General features: G+C 45.1%; 1 protein-coding gene across 6 annotated transcripts in view; it reads right to left on the bottom strand.

Moving 5' to 3' along the window:
* Positions 1–16,930, bottom strand: part of magixa (MAGI family member, X-linked a) — a 59,728-nt gene that overhangs the window by 28,235 nt on the left and 14,563 nt on the right. For 5 of the 6 annotated variants that reach the window (XM_061685157.1, XM_061685172.1, XM_061685190.1 and 2 more), the window contains exons 9-15: positions 14,396–14,563; positions 13,448–13,617; positions 4,981–5,059; positions 4,743–4,902; positions 3,930–4,455; positions 1,721–1,784; positions 1,453–1,656 (exon numbers count right to left, since the gene is read on the bottom strand). In XM_061685157.1, coding sequence (XP_061541141.1) covers positions 1,453–1,656; positions 1,721–1,784; positions 3,930–4,455; positions 4,743–4,902; positions 4,981–5,059; positions 13,448–13,617; positions 14,396–14,563 — 1,371 coding nt within the window. The remainder of the gene's footprint in view (positions 1–1,452; positions 1,657–1,720; positions 1,785–3,929; positions 4,456–4,742; positions 4,903–4,980; positions 5,060–13,447; positions 13,618–14,395; positions 14,564–16,930) is intronic. The other variant, XM_061685166.1, reaches the window with a different exon arrangement.

Genomic DNA, 16,930 nt, shown 5'->3' with positions numbered 1-16,930 from the left:
TTGGCTTCACCAAAACTCTTCTGTTCTGGTAAATGATCCTATTTTACCGTTATTCCTCTCTGTTTTTCACCTACATCACTCAAGATCAGATGGTAGTATAGTATAGTATACTATAGTATACTGGCCATATGTCACACAGTGCTAAACCTTTAAGCACCATGTAACGTTAACGTTAAGTAACGTTATGGCTGCGTTATACTGTACTTGCCACGTTCGTAATAAACAAGCCACAAATTTGACTCAATAATTATTCATTTGTGGAGCAACTATCTAATTTTGCTGAGCAATTTTTGCAGCTTAATCGCACAGGGACCCGAAGCAATGATTTTATGAAACAATAAAAATACAACAATATAACGGGGGATTTGAATGTCAGGCTGCAGCTAATTAATATTTTGGTACAGAGTATCCTACTGAAAATTATATCAAACAATTGATTATTTGAATAAACTAAAATTGTGCTTGATTAAAGAGTCATTACAGAGCTGCCAACCGATAAAAATTCACTTCCAAAACAATGTCTGAATTTTCAAAGTTTAGTCAAGAACATTACCGTGGGACAGTCATAGTCATAATCGGAAATAAATTATGGCTTCAATATTTGTCATTTTAATGTTTTTATTACATCAACCTTGCAATAGCGTACGCAGTTGCGCTCTGACTCAAAGTACAAGTATATGAGATTTTGAGGTGCCATCATCAAAATCTGTGTCTATGGATTAATTCACCTTCGCCAATGCTGTCTTCAACCCTGGTAAAAAAACAAAAAAAAACAAGTCTATAACATCAGATTAATCAGATCTGAAACATCAATATGAAAACTCAGCACTCTATTTTGCAAAGAAACAAATAACATTTCTGATTGATTGAATTTGATAGTTTATGTATGGACAATAGTTTTGGTTTCCATTTTGTGCAAGGTACATGTCTTCTCTTGCATGCTATTTATATTACATATTTATATTTCCTATATCAACAATTGCTGCTGAAACGATAAACATTTCCCCATTATGGGACTATTAAAGGTTATCTTATATTAAAAATATTTATTAATAATAATAATATACTTTTAACCTGCCCACGTTCTGAAGTGACGTATACAGTGACGTACTAATGAATTCCTTACAATCCGTTGACACCGGACACAACCAAAACATTGGCCTCCGCGAAGGCCAATGTCCGAAATGTTCCTTTCCGCCACTAATAGACACACCCAAAGTGGCGCAGCCTGCCCATTCTCTGATCCACGGGGTTGTGCTTGGCTACGAAATTGCCAACACTAGTCTCATTTGCGCATGGCATACAGTTACCCCGCCTGCCGTGCCAAATTTACGCCGGTCAAAAAAATGTATTGAAACAAATATTCCCGACATATAAACTTGAATTGATCAACTCAACAAAAGGCTCAATTCTAACCCAAGGTATTCAAGGCAAAGCCATGTGAGCTGTCACCTGCTGTTGGGAGGTGCCCCTCCAGGGGGGCCTCAATCGCCAAGCCAGCCTGGCTGAGTGGGGGCACACCCCCTACCAAGGCACGCGAGGACGGGAAAGGCAAGTCGGTGGAAGTCGAGGGGTTGGACGGTGGGCTTGTGAGGCCATGGGGAGAAGTGAGGGGCTTGTACAAGTTAGGCGTGACCAGAGGCACCGAGACGGGAGCTGAGGGCGGAAGATGAAAAAGTTCAATCGTATCAGTCATCAATAAGTGTGATGAGCAGGGTACCTCGTCTGTGCACCAGCAGAACCACATTCCCCTGTTTTGAGTGATCCTGCAGAATCTTCTGGACCTGAGGAATGGAACATATGCGCCGTTACTGATCCTGCCCTCCTAGGACCATAAACACAGTGTTCCAAATTATTATGCAGTTATAACCCTAAATAGTCGACGCAAACGACAGTCAGCATAATTTTTAATTTATCAAATGTAAAAGCTTCACAATTCTTACATCCATTGAATATGTTTTTTCAGCTTCAATTTCTTTCCAGTATGTCAGAAAATCCACTGTTTAGATGTGCAGTGCCCTCCACCCTCATAGATCTTTTTCCACTGCAAATTTTTAAAACACAAATTTAACACCCTCAGAGTTGAAATCAACACTCACCCAGAGTTTATATAGCAATCACAGGTTCAGACTTAGGTCAACTCTTTTGAAAGAGTTAACATTATTAAAACTGTGAAAGTGTTACTAAACAACTCGGATAGAGTAAAATATTGACACCATATTGGATGAGTTAACATTATTAAGACTATGAAAGTGTTATTTAACAACTCTGATAGTCCAAAATATGGACACTATAAGAAAAGAGTCAGCATTATTAACACTATGAAAGCGTTACTGAACAACACTGGTAGTGTAAAAAAAACATGTATATCGATGTACATATAGCACATATATATAGCACATATAATACGGTTAGTAAATTTTATTTTCAAAAATGTCTCTCTCAAACTCAAAAAGTGTAGGTGCAAAGAAGAGTGAATAAGAAGAAGTTAATTAAAGTCTGAAGAGTTAATCTAACACCATGTGATCAATTTTGTGAAATAACCCCTACTCTGGACACTATTTAAATCCCAAAAACCTTTTACACTTTGGGAGTTAAAATCATCTCCCAAAAATGTAACCTTGAAATTTTAACACTCAGCGGCACGGTGAGCGACTGGTTAGAGCGTCTGCCTCACAGTTCTGAGGACCGGGGTTCAATTCCCGGCCCCACCTGTGTGAAGATTGCATGTTCTCCCCGTGCCTGCGTCGGATTTCTCCGGGTACTTCGGTTTCCTCCCACATCCCAAAAACATGCATGGTACGTTAATTGAAGACTCCAAATTGCCCATAGGTGTGAATGTGAGTTGGAATTGTTGTTTGTTTATATGTGCCCTGCGAATGGCTGGCAACCAGTTCGGGGTGTACCCCGCCTCCAGCCCGATGATAGCTGGAAATAGGCTCCAGCACTCCCGCGACCCTTGTGAGGATAGCCGGCTCAGAGAATGGATGGATGGATTTTAACACTCCAAGTTTTGCTGTGCACACTCATAAATCTTTGGCTTGAGTATGCTCCAAAGGTTCTCAACAAGGTTAAGCTCAGAGAAGGATAAGGGCCACATCATGAGTTTGTCTCCTTTTATGCATATTACAACCAATGACGTGAAGATATTCCTTGCAGCATGAGATGTTGCATTGTCATGCATGAAGATGATTTTGTTACAGACAGTAGTTTTTATTTTTGTACAATGGAGGAAAGTGATCAGTCAGAAACTGCATACTTTGAAGATTACCTCAGCCCAAACCTTCCTATCCATAGCACCCAGGGATGACACCACACACGTTTTATCTTCTTGTTCTTTTTTTTTTTTAAACACAAAACATTGCCGCAATCAAAACTAGCGCCTCTTCCTTTGTGATTTTGTTTTGTTGCTGCTATGGTAATGGTGATATCGGGTAGCAGACACATTTTCCAATCCCACCTCCCCCAACACCTTGATTAGACAAGATTAGCCCAATGATCGTAAAAGATGTCATACATGTCGTGTAGTATTACCAGTGTAAGCATTAATCTGATCCCTAACCCCTCAAATGGAGAGCGATTGATTGCACAAAGTCAGTTATCTTCTTCGTTGCTGCTAGCGTCAAGATCCTATCGACCCACTTGATTGGTAACAGTCATCTGCAATTGGCTTCAGTGTAGATGACAGTGGCTGCAGTAATTGCGTATGGCACTTGTCGGTTTCTAAAATAAAACCTTTATTTTTTACCGTTTTGCGCTTGAACTCATCATTTATACATTGCAAAAGCAGTCATTTATCCACATGATGGAAACATTTGAGCCAAGGTAGGTGCACCAAATAATTTGCAAATTGTTTGTCATAAAGCGGGATTTTATTTTAAGGCCATATCTCCACTCCCTACTGCCATGGAAACCGAAAGTGTTCATACCTGAGAGAAGTTGAGGTTCTGCACATCGGCACCGTTGATCTTGACCACAACGTCCCCCGACTGCAGGGAAGGGCACTGCCTGCGGTCCCATACCCGCCTCACCACGGCCAGCTGACCTCCCGGCCCTCCCGCTGTTATGCTGAAACCCAGGCCGCCGCCTCCGCAGCGCTCCAGGGCCACCGGCACCAGCTCGCCAGTGGGGAAGAACCCTGATCCCAGAGGGACCGCCAGGCCTGTCTTTCCAAGTGGGGGCCGAGGGGGCACTTGGTGACTGGCCGGACACCCGTTGAAGCCGCAGGATGGGATCTCCCGGGGCAGCGTGGGAGGCAGGCAGTTCTGCGGCATCGGGGGATGCTGGGCAGGGCCACCGGGGGGTGAAGACTCGCACAGTTTAGACGAGGACGCGAAGGGGAAGGTCGACGTAGACAGGTCGCTCTCTGACGACTTGGAGCTCTGATGGTGTAGGAGGGAGGAGGAGGAGGAGAGGGTGGGGAGGGTGCTGCTTTTGTAGCCAATCCCAAAAGACCTGTGCAGAAGGGAGGGGCAGGTTAACGGCGCTCTCAAGAGCAGTGGTCCCCAACTTCTTTTACACATTGGTTGCTCACCCTCCATTTTTTAGAGCCTGCTGCATATACGAGACAAGATCATCACTATTATCAGTATTAATACTTTTTGTGACATTTTTAGTTGGTGGTGTGCTGTGAGATATTCCTAATGTAAAAGGTGTGCCTTGGCTAAAGAAAGGTTGGGAAACACAGCTGGGGCTGGAAGAAAACGACCTCGAAGGCTAACAATGTTAACACTTCAGCTCACCTTCGAGTGCCCCCATCAGAGTCGCTGTGATGGGCTGATATCCTCTCGGAAGGAGGTGGGGGATGGGCCACAGGGGGTTCAGAGGAAGTGGGAGTTGGCGGGCCCGTCAACCCATTGGTCATTGGCTCGACTGAGTAAGAGGGAGAGGCTTGGCAAAGTCCTGGAATGACATCAAGACATTGTAGTAAAGTAACAAGAAGAAGAAGAAGAACAAGAAGTGTGTGTAAGCTCTACTGACCTGACCCGCTGCTGGTGGCGTCCTGCACATGGCTGTAGGTGAGCGGTCTGTACTGGTGGTTGGCTGGAGGAGTCTGCGGCTGATGGGAGGAGTTCAGTTACTCAGACACACATGGTAAGTTCGATAAAAGTGTAACACGGGGTGATAACGAGGTAGCAAGTCTCATAACTGCAGAACAACAAGTGTCATACCCAAGGTAACAGCGATGTAAAAAGTAGCAAATACTGAGCCACCCTTGAAAACGAGACCTTGGTCTCAATGGGTTTTTGTTTTCTGGTTAAATAAAGGTATTGATGTGACTGAAAGGCATTGATACTTGATTTGAATTCCAATATTTTAAGTGAACCTCCATTGAACCTCAAAGAAATGTTTACGTAAGGGAAGTGTGACACCATTAAAGAGAAATGCAGATATAAAAAAGTCAGACATAAAAAAAAAATATATATTTTTATATATATATTTATATATATATAAAATATATATACTTTTAAAAAATATATATATATTTGTTTTAAAAGTCTTGAAAAGCACCTTACAATTAGTCATACTTGTGACACCATTAAGGAAGTAAGTTTAGACAGTGTTGGCCAAATATGGTCAGTTCTTTGACATGATGAGAGATCAGCCCATCCAAAATTCACCAATCAGAGAAAAGTGATGGTCCCAAATGTTTGTATTTATGATTTCAATCCAAAATGACGCCTCCAAGGATGGACCCCTCAGTAACGTGCTCTCTAGTACTGACCATGTTTTTTGTCTTTTTCGTTACTCTTTGGAGACATTAGCCAACTTACTTACACGAGGCAAGACATGGAGGGGAATGAGTACCCTCCGGCCCTTTTTCTGCCAACTTTCACAAATAAACAAAGTATTTTCTTGGAGTTACTCACGAGTGACTGCACTCTATGGCGCATGGAGCAGTGGGAGAAGACAATGCCACAGAGGAAAGTGCAGGTTAAGCTCCGACAGCGTGGACTTCAAATGCCACTCGCAAATCTAAGCTCTACCCAACAAAATGGACGAGCTTCTTCTCCTCACAAAGACTAGTAAAGACTTTGCACGTTCTGCCGCCCTCTGCTTCAAGGAAACTTGGCTTTGTGAAAGCATTACCAACGGCGCCGCACTGCTGCCCAGCTTCCAATTACACCGAGCGGACCACGACAGAGCTACCAGGGATAACAAAAAGTGCTTCTACATCAACAAAAAATGGTGGACTGATGTCACGGAGTTTTTGAACTGTGAGCCATTCTACCCGTCACGAGTTTAATTCATTCATACTTCCAGGTGTTTACATTCCCTCTCAGGCTAACACAAACGCCGCATTGCAAATGCTGGCTGACCAGATAAACACACTTGAAAAAAGGCACCCAGATTCATCCCTCATTGTTCTTGGGGACTTTAACAAAGCAAAACTCAACCACAAACTCCCTAAATACAAGCAGCACATTGACTGTCCCACCAGGGAAAACAACATTCTAGACCACTGCTATTCCATTCTAAGGGACTCGTACCGTGCTAGTCCCCGTGCAGCTTTGGGCTCGTCTGATCACTGTTTAATTCAATTAATAACAACATACAGGCTCAAACTTAAATGTGCAAAGCCTGTAGTGAAAACAGTGAAGAAGTGGACTAATGAAGCTAAGATGGAATAAAGACCGTTTAGAGTGCACAGATTGGAGTGGCTTTGAAACTTCAACTGGCAGCATGACACTATCACATCCTACATCAGCTTCTGTGAAGACGTGTGTGTACCATTTCGCACATTCAATAACATTAAACTGTGGTTCACGGGCAAACTTCGACAACTCCGCCAGGCTAAACCGGACGCCTATCAGAGTGGGGACAGAGCCCTGCACAATCAGGCCAAAAACCAGATGACAAACGATATCAACATCTCAAAGAGAAATTATCCATCCATCCATTTTCTGAGCTGCTTCTTCTCACTAGGGTCGCGGGCGTGCTGGAGCCTATCGCAGCTGTCATTGGGCAGGAGGCGGGGTACACCCTGAACGGGTTGCCAACCAATCGCAGGGAACAAAAAAACAACCATTCGCACTCACAGTCACACCTACGGGCAATTTAGAGTCTCCAATTTATGCATGTTTTTGGGATGTGGGAGGAAACCGGAGTGCCCGGAGAAAACCCACGCAGGCACGGGGAGAACATGCAAACGCCACACGTGCGGGGCCGGGGGATTGAACCCCGGTCCTCAGAACTGTGAGGCAGACGGTCTAACCAGTCGGCCACCGTGCCGCATAGAGAAATTAAGGAATTATTATATTTTAGAAAAGATGTGGAAACCAGTTTGCTGCTAACGACTCTATGTCAGTTTGTCTACAACGACTGACCAACTACAAGCATCACGCCCAAGTGGAGAATAATAAAGGACTGGCTGATTACTTGAATACTTTCTACTGCAGATTTGAAAAGGACACATTCACCACCCACACACCGACCCAGCCGCACCACCGACAACCACCATCACACCTCTTATTCCCCCTTCTGCATTGATCATTCACAAACAGGATGTGGAATGTGTCTTTAAACAACAAAAGATCAACAAAGTGGCAGGTCCGGAGAGTGAGTCCACCTCCTGCTTGAAAGTCTGCGGACCAGCTCGCCCCGATTTTCAGATATCTTCAATAGATCTTTGGAACTGTGTGAAGTCCCATTCTGCCTCAAACGCTCCACCATCCTCCCGGTCCTCAAGAAACCTGCAATTTCAGGACTGAATGACTACAGACCTGTCGCCATGACATTTGTGGTCATGAGGTCCTTTGAGCGCCTCATGCTGGACTACCTCAAAAGTGTCACAGGACCCCTGCTGGACCCCCTGCAGTTTACCTATTGAGCAAACAGGTCTATGGATGATGTAGTCAACATGGGACTGCACTTCATCCTGGGCACAGGGACCTATGCGAGGATCCTGTTTGTGGACTTCGGCTCTGTGTTCAACACTATCATCCCCAAACTACTCCAACTCAATGTCTCGCCTGCCATCTGCCAGTGGATTTGCAGCTTCATGACGGACAGGAAACAGCAGGTGAGGCTAGGGGACACCACCTAATCCACACGCACCATCAGCACCAGGGCCCCCCAAGGATGTGCCATCTCTCCGCTGCTCTTCTCTCTCTTCAACGCATCCGGCTGTCAAACTCCTGAAGTTTGCAGACGACACCATAGTCATCAGCCTCATCAAAGACGGTGACGAGTCTGCGTATCGACAGGAAGTGGAGCGGCTGGAGCTTTGGTACAGCCAACACAATCTGGAGCTGAACACGCTCAAGACTGCAGAAATGATTGTGGACTGCAGAAAACATCCTTCGCCACAGCTGCCCCTCACGTTGTCCAACTGTGCTGTGTCAACCGCTGAGACCTTCAAGTTCCTGGGAATTAGTTTCTTAGGACATGGAGTGGGAGACCAACATCAAGTCCATCCTCAAAAAGGCCCAGCAGAGCATGTGCTTCCTACGGCTTCCAAGGAAGCACAGCCTCTCACAAGAGCTGTTGAGGCAGTTCTACACAGCAGTCACTGCCACAAAGTACAACATCTGACTGCAACAGACAGTCAAGTCTGCCGAGAAATTTGTGGTACCTACTTTTTCCTGTTGAAGTTTGCTTTCTTTGTTGCACTAAAGGAACTTTAGCCTTTTTTCACTTAAGCTCCAGAATTTAAATTAAGGTGTTGAACAGGGAGGATGGGACGGGACCCCCATTTAATTTGGCCCAGCTTGGGGTCCCTGCTAGCCTGAACTCAGCACTTTTCCATACATCAACATAAATAACAAGTGTGGTAACTGTGTAGGAAATGGAGACAGTGAGGTAAAAAGTAACAAAAATGGGGTGACATGTGATAACGTAACAAGTAGGATGACCGTTACCAGGGGTGCATGAAAAAATCTATTTAATAAAGAATCTTGATTGTACGCCTTGGCAATTCTTAATCAATTGACAATCCTCAAAATGTTTTATTTAAAAAACAAACTCTCTCTCGCTCTCTCTCTATTATATATATATATATATATATATATATATATATATATATATATACACACACACACATTGTATACTGTATATTGCCATAATCCCTCGCTGCGTGCTATGAGTTATGAGTTAGCCGCAGAGCTTGAGCAGTGGAGTCTCTTCGCTGCATGGAGCAGCAGCAGGAGATTTGATCTGCTCCATCATCACTAAAAGCCAGTGTGGGCGTACTTTGGGTTCTACAGTGTCCCAGGGAAAAGGGAGCTTGACATGACTCCGATTGTATGCAAGGAGAGCAAAATGTGAAAGAGGTACTTTGTAAACACAACAAACACGTGGGCTCATCAGAATCAAAATCAGAATCATCTTTATTTGCCAAGTATGTCCAAAACACACAAGGAATTTGTCTCCGGTAGTTGGAGCCGCTCCAGTACAACAGTCAGTCAATTTACAGAACACTTTGGAGACATAAAAACATTGACAAAAAACAATTGTGCAAAAAGATGCAGAGTCCTCTAGCACTTAGAGCAGTTCGAATAACTAATATTGTAATAGTCCGGTGCAATGACCATTGTGCAAAGGGCGCTGAGACTTTAGGTTTAAGGTGACGAGTAGTGCGATCATCTGGGACAATGTTGGTTGTGCAAATGTTACAGATACTCCTCAATCAGTGTGCAAATGGAGCAGATGCTACTCTGGTATGAGTGGCCAGTATATGCAAATAGTGCAGCATGGCGAGACAACTACAGTGAGTGCACGAGTAATACATAATTGGCCCCACAGAAATGTGACAACGAACTCAAGTCAAAACATTTCCAGCTTGTTGTAATGGAATTATAGGTTAGGTGTTTAAGAAGTTGATCGCAAGAGGGAAGAAGCTGTTGGAATGTCTACTAGTTCTAGTTTGCGTTGATCGGTAGCGCCTACCTGAGGGAAGGAGCTGGAAGAGCTGGTGACCGGGGTGCAGACGGTCCGAGAGGATTTTGCACGCCCTTGTCTTAGTTCTGGCAGCGTGCAAGTCCTCAATGGTGGGTAGGGGGGTACCGACAATCCTTTCAGCAGTTTTGATTGTCCGTTGCAGTCGGACTTTGTCCTTTTTTGTAGCAGCACCAAACCAGACTGTGATGGAAGAACACAGGACTGATTCGATGACCGCTGTGTAGAACTGTCTCAGCAGCTCCGGTGGCAGGCCGTGCTTTCTCAGAAGCCGCAGGAAGTACATCCTCTGCTGGACCTTTTTGAGGACGGAGTTGATGTTGGTCGCCCACTTCAGGTCCTGAGAGATTGTAATTCCCAGGAACTTGAAGGTCTCGACGGTTGACACAAGGCAGCTGGACAACGTGAGGGGCAGCTGTGGCGAAGGATGGGTCCTGAAGTCCACGATCATCTCTACAGTCTTGAGCGTGTTCAGCTCCAGGTTGTGTCGGCCGCACCACAGCTCCAGCCGCTCCGCTTCCTGTCGATATGCAGACTCGTCACCGTCCTTGATGAGGCCGATGATAGTGATGTCATCTGCAAACCTCAGGAGCTTGACAGTCGGGTTCGCTGAGGTGCAGTCGTTCGTGTAGAGAGAGAAGAGCAGCGGAGAGAGGACACAACCTTGGGGCGCCCCAGTGCTGATGCTGCGTGTGGATGAGGTGGCCTCCCCCAGCCTCACCTGCTGTGTCCTGCCCGTCAGGAAGCTGTAAATCCACTGGCAGATGGCAGGTGAGACGCTGAGCTGGAGAAGCTTGGTTGAAACGAGTTCAGGGATGATGGTGTTGAACGCTGAGCTGAAGTCCACGAACAGGATCCTCGCGTAGGTCCCTGCACTGTCGAGGTGTTCTAGGATGAAGTGCAGTCCCATGTTGACTGCATCATCCGCAGACCTGTTCGCTTGGTAGGCAAACTGCTGGGGGTCCAGCAGGGGACCTGTGACACTCTTGAGGTGGTCCAGCACGAGACGTTCAAAAGGACTTCATGACCACAGATGTCAAAGCGACAGGCCTGTAGTCATTCAGACCAGAGATTGCAGGTTTCTTGGGGACTGGAATGATGGTGGAGCGTTTGAAACAGGATGGAACTTCGCACATTTCCAAAGATCTGTTGAAGATCTGAGTGAAGACTGGAGCGAGCTGGTCCGCGCAGACTTTGAGGCAGGATGGGGACACATGGTCCGGTCCTGCCGCTTTGTTAATCTTCTGTTGTTTGAAGATGCGTCTCACATCCTGTTCATGGATGGTTAACGCAGAAGTCAGAGGTGTGGTTGTGGTCGCGGGTGCGGCCGGTTGGGTGTGTGGTGTGAATCTGTCCTTTTCAAATCTGCAATAGAAGGTATTCAAGTCGTTGGCTAGTGTGCTATTGTTCTCAGCTTGGGGGGATCGTCGCTTGTAATCAGTCAGCGATTGGAATGCATGCCAGACTGATTTTGAGTCGTTCGCGCTAAACTGTTTTTCCAACTTTGCTGCATAGATCCTCTTTGCAAAGTTAATTTCTTTAGTAAGCTGGTTTCTAGCTCGATTATACAGGGCCCTGTCCCCGCTCTGATATGCATCTTCCTTAGCTTGGCGAAGCTGCTTAAGTTTAGCAGTGAACCACGGCTTGTTGTTGTTGAATGTGCAAAATGACTTTGTTGGTACACAAACCTCTTCACAGAAACTGATATAGGATGTGACAGTGTCCGTATATTCATCCAGGCTGCCAGCTGAATTTTCAAAGACACTCCAGTCTGTGCAGTCTAAACAGCTTTGAAGTTCCATCTTGGCTTCATTGGTCCACTTTTTGACTGTTTTCACTGTAGGCTTCGCACATTTAAGTTCTTGCCTGTACGTCGGTATTAAGTGAATTAAGCAGTGATCAGACGAGCCCAGGGCTGCACGAGGTATAGCACGGTATGCGTTTTTTACCGTAGTGTAGCAGTGGTCTAAAGTATTATTTTCCCTGGTAGGACAGTCAATGTGCTGCTTGTATTTAGGGAGTTCGTGGTTGAGTTTAGCTTTGTTAAAGTCCCCGAGAATAATGAGGGGTGAGTCCGGGTGTTTTTTTTCCAATTTCGTTGACTTGTTCGGCGAGCGTTAGCAATGCGGCGTTCGTGTTAGCTTGAGGCGTAATATAGACTCCAACCAGTATGAATGATGCAAACTCACGTGGCGAGTAGAATGGTTTACAGTTCAAAAACAGCGACTCCAAATGCGGGCTGCAGTGTGTGCTGAGCACCGTGACGTCCGTACACCATTTTTCGTTGATATGGAGGCATATCCCGCCGCCCTTTGTTTTCCCCGATGATTCCATGTCGCGGGCCGCTCGATGAATGTTGAAGCCGGGAAGCATGACGGCGCCATCGGGTACAGCGTCGCAAAGCCAGGTCTCCGTGAAGCACATGGCCGCGGAACGTCCGAAGTCTTTACTGGTCTTTAACAGAAGATGAAGCTCGTCCATTTTGTTGGGTAGGGAGCGTACATTCGCGAGGTGGATCGACGGGAACGCCAATCTGTGTCCTCTCTTACGGAGTTTCACCTGAATGCCGGCTCGTTTCCCTCTGTGGCGCCGCTTCCACCTCCATACGCCGAAAACCGCGGACGCCGCTCCGGTGAGTAATTCGGGGAAAAAACTGAGCGGATTTTCGAAAGTTGGTGACAGAATGTCCGGAGTAGCCTCCTCGATGGTTAGCAGGTCTCCCCTTGTGTAAGTGAGTCGTGTAAGGTCTCCAAAGATGGACGAAAAACACAAAAACAAAGACAATACTAGAGAGCGCGTTACCGAGGCGACCACACTGGTAGGCGCCATCTTGGAATGAGCACACATCGAGCACAACATCACCCCAAGCAGCTAAAAGAAGTGGATCAGTGGAATTTACAGCAATGCAGCGAACTACCAGCTAATTCTGCACAGGCTTTCAATATTGCCAATTCTATCACCTACTTCATCATAAAAAAAAACAACTCCAACCATATTACATGGTCGAGAATGGATGGCTTAGGTTTATGACAAGGATGTTGGATCCAAGGTATGTTGTACAATCGTGCTCTTACTGTACTTTGGTGATAAAGTTGTGCCTCCACTTTACGATGAGATGAAGAAAAAAGTGAAAGCAGCTACGGCTAATACCCTACGAGTAGTACTTCCTTGTGACTTGGGGTAAGTGTCCCCCAGAGGATGTTTCAGCTGCCCATATCGCCCATATTAGAAATCATCCCTGGTGTTAACTATGTAACAGGTGGCCTTAATATGCGAATATACAGTATGTCGTGCCTAAGCAAAACTGCGTGACTGGACCTACAGTATGACTTGCTTAATGACTGAACACGCTTGAAATTTAGTTGGGACTCAACTTGCTTGATTTTTGGCATTCTAACTTGAGACTTGCTTGAAACTTTAAAGTTAAGACTTGAGACAAACTTATGACTTACTCCTGCCTCTGGTAACAAGTGTGACAACGATGTAACAAGTTGCGATAATGAGGTGACAAGTGTGATAACAAGGTGACAATTGTCAGCAGCGAGTGTACCGTGTCCAGTGTGTGTTTGGGGCAGCCGTCTGGGTTGTAGAGCATCGGGTATCCTCGCCTCAGAACCACGTCTACGCTCTGACCCATTGGAACCGACTTGAGCATTTCCACCACCTCTTTGTGTGAGCGGCCTAGCACACAGGCGTCGTTGATGTACACTAGAATGTCAGCTGTGGAATGCAGAAAGATGTATTTGTACAAAATGTAACAAACACTTGTACAATATTCCCAATATGATAAACACTAAAGTCCTTACATAAAGTTAGTCCAGAAATCCAAAAATTTCCCCCAAAAGCCAAATATCCATCACTTTTTTTTGGTAGTGTAGGTGAAGTGTATGAATGTGAATTGCGTGTGTGTGAGTCTGTGTGTGTGTGTGCGTGCGTTCGTGTGTGTGTGTGTGGTTTAGCGGGTCATGAGAATTAAACGTAATCCTCCATGTACAAATCTCTGGCTTTAGAACATACGTGTCAAACTCAAGGCCCGGGGGCCAGATGCGGCGCGCCACATCATTTTATTTGGCCCGCGAAAGCAAATCATGCTCGTCAACATCCGTGATTTTTGCTAAAATCTGTACGCAAATTCCAAATTGTCATAATAATAAACAATAATGTTGAGATATTGCATTTTTCGGTTACCAAACCATTCTTCTACTGTAACTTAAACAATACTTGAACAAACTATTATCCTTGTCTTCTGATTTGAAAACTCATTATCCCTCAATTTGTTGTGTAATGGTAATATGGTTTGGTAATTAAACATTTATATGGTTTCACTGTTCTGACTGCCCTCTGAGGGAAATCATAGCTACAATGCGGCGTGAGACAAAAATTTGACACCCCTGCTTTAGAACAAGTAACAGCTCTCAGTCACATAATAGTCAGGATGACTGACAGTTTCCGTGATGTGTCAGCCATGTAGGGCGTGTGGCCTGAGTGACAGAAGTACCTTGATGGAGGGTGGATGGGCCTCCAGGTGTGACGCTGTACACCTGCAGGAACTCCCGCGCTCGACTTCCTCCGACGATGTTAAAGCCAAAGCCTCGCGGCCCTTTGGAGAGACACGTGTGCACCGAAAAACCTTGCAGCTGACTTGGCTGATCTGTGAACTCTGGAACTGAGAGCGTGCAAGTGCGCCATCAAGTGTGTTAACTGCATAACAAGTATGATGACATACAAGTGATGATAACTCTAGAAGTGTTATAACCAGGTAGCGAGTGGCTGTAACGATACATGTGGCAAAGACGGGGCGACACGTGTGTCAATTGTCGCTACAAGTGTGTTAACTGAGTCACGAGACGTTTTGGGGAGTAACTAATAACAAACCCCAATTTCAGTGAAGTTGGGACATTGTGTAAAATATAAGAAAAAAACAGAATGCAATGATTCAACTGAATACACTGCAAAGACTAGATATTTAATATTCAAACTGATGAACATTATTGTTTTTTTTGTTGTAAATATTCTCTCATTTTCAATTTGATGCCTCCAACATGTTCCAAAAAACTGCTACAGAGGCACAAAAGAGAGGGAAAGTTGAGTAATGCTTTTAAAAAAAAATAAATAAATAAATAAAAAATAAAAAAAATAATAAAACACCTGGTTGGTACATTCCACAGGTGAACAGGTTAATTCGAAAGAGGTGAGTGTCATGAGTGGGTATAACTCTTATTGAGTGTTGTTAAAAGGAAAGGTGATGTAACAGTGGTAAGCATGTCCCTGTTCCAGAATTCTTAGAAAGTGTCGCAGGCATCAAGTTCAAAATGCGTGAATATTTGCAAAAAAACAAAGTTTATCATTCTGAATATTACATATCTTGTATTTGAAGTGTATTCAAGTGAATATAGGTTGAAAAGGATTCAAAATCATTGTATTGTTTTTCTTTACATTTTACACAACGTCCCAACGTCATTGGAATTGTGGTTTGTACATGTATTATTATACGAGATGTATAATTACACAAGATTTTGTAATTTAATTACAAAATCTATGTCATTGTAATCCATTACATTACTGGGATAAAATGTGTAATTATATCACGGTTGCTTTTGGAAAGTTCCATGATAACAATTTTAGTTACATTTGAAAAACAGCCACGAAAAAGCTTCGATTTTTGTTCATATCACTTCCTCAGGGCTTTACATGAACATTTTTGCTCACCAGCCACTCAGCATTTTCATGAGCCACAATTTTTGTTGTTGGATAATTTTGTTTAATATGATCATTGGGCGGCACGGTGGAAGACTGGTTAGAGCGTCAGCCTCACAGTTCTGAGGACCTGGGTTCAATCCCCGGCCCCGTCTGTGTGGAGCTTGCATGTTCTCCCCGTGCCTGCGTGGGTTTTCTCCAGGCACTCCAGTTTCCTCCCACATCCCAAAAACATGCATTAATTGGGGACTCTAAATTGCCCGTAGGTGTGAATGTGAGTGCGAATGTTGTTTGTTTGTATGTGCCCTGCGATTGGCTGGCAACCAGTTCAGGGTGTACCCCGCCTCCTGCCCGATGATAGCTGGGAGAGGCTCCAGCACGCCCGCGACCCTAGTGAGAAGCGGCTCAGAAATGGATGATTATTGCTGGCGGAGGACTGTTTAGCACAGCTGCCTCAGAGTTCTGAGGACCAAGGTTCAAATCCCGGCCCCGCCTGTGTGGAGTTTGCATGTTCTCCACGTGGCTGCGTGGGTTTTCTCCGGGCACTCCGGTTTCATCCCACATCCCAAAAACATACATGGTAGGTTGATTGAAGACTCTAAATTGCCCTTAGGTGTGAATGTGTGCGCGAATGGTTTGTTTATATGTGCCCTGCGATTGCCTGGCGACCAGTTCAGGTTGTGCCCCGCCTCTCGCCCGAAGATAGCTGGGATGGGCTCCAGCGCGCCCCCGACCCTTGTGAGGATAATGCGGTACAGAAAATGGATGGATGGATGATTATAGCTGGCGGCACAGTGGACGACTGGTTAGCAGATCTGCCTCACAGTTCTGATGACTGAGGTTCAAATCCCACCCTCGCATGTGTGGAGTTTGCATGTTCTCCCCGTGCCTGGGTGGGTTTTCTCTGGGCACTCCGGTTTCCTCCCACATCCCAAAAACATGCGTGGTAGGTTGATCGACAACTCTAAATTATCCGTAGGTGTGAATGTGAGTGCGAATGGTTGTTTGTTTGTATGTGCCCTGCGATTGGCTGGCAACCCCGTTCTCTCTACTACTCTACTCGTACTCTAAATGGCCCGGAGGTGTGATAGTTTCTGTATGCATTTGCTACTTGTTGTGCATAATTTTTTTGTACCCTAAGTTAAGTTGGTGCTCTCTTTAGTGAGGACTCTGTTTGTCTTTTAATGACACAAGCTTAATGGGAGCTTGCCAGAAAATGATGTCTATTGATAAAAGCTGTCAAAGTTCCTGGCAATAACGTCACGATAAAAGATATTCATCAAAGCCACTGATCATTGTGATTAACAACATCGGTGTGGGAGGGAGCGGGGACATA

Source organism: Phycodurus eques, chromosome 1 (genome assembly GCF_024500275.1).
Source record: "Phycodurus eques isolate BA_2022a chromosome 1, UOR_Pequ_1.1, whole genome shotgun sequence".
NCBI lineage: Eukaryota > Metazoa > Chordata > Actinopteri > Syngnathiformes > Syngnathidae > Phycodurus > Phycodurus eques.
The sequence above is the reverse complement of the archived record's forward strand: the minus strand, read 5'-3'. Positions and strand labels throughout refer to the sequence as shown.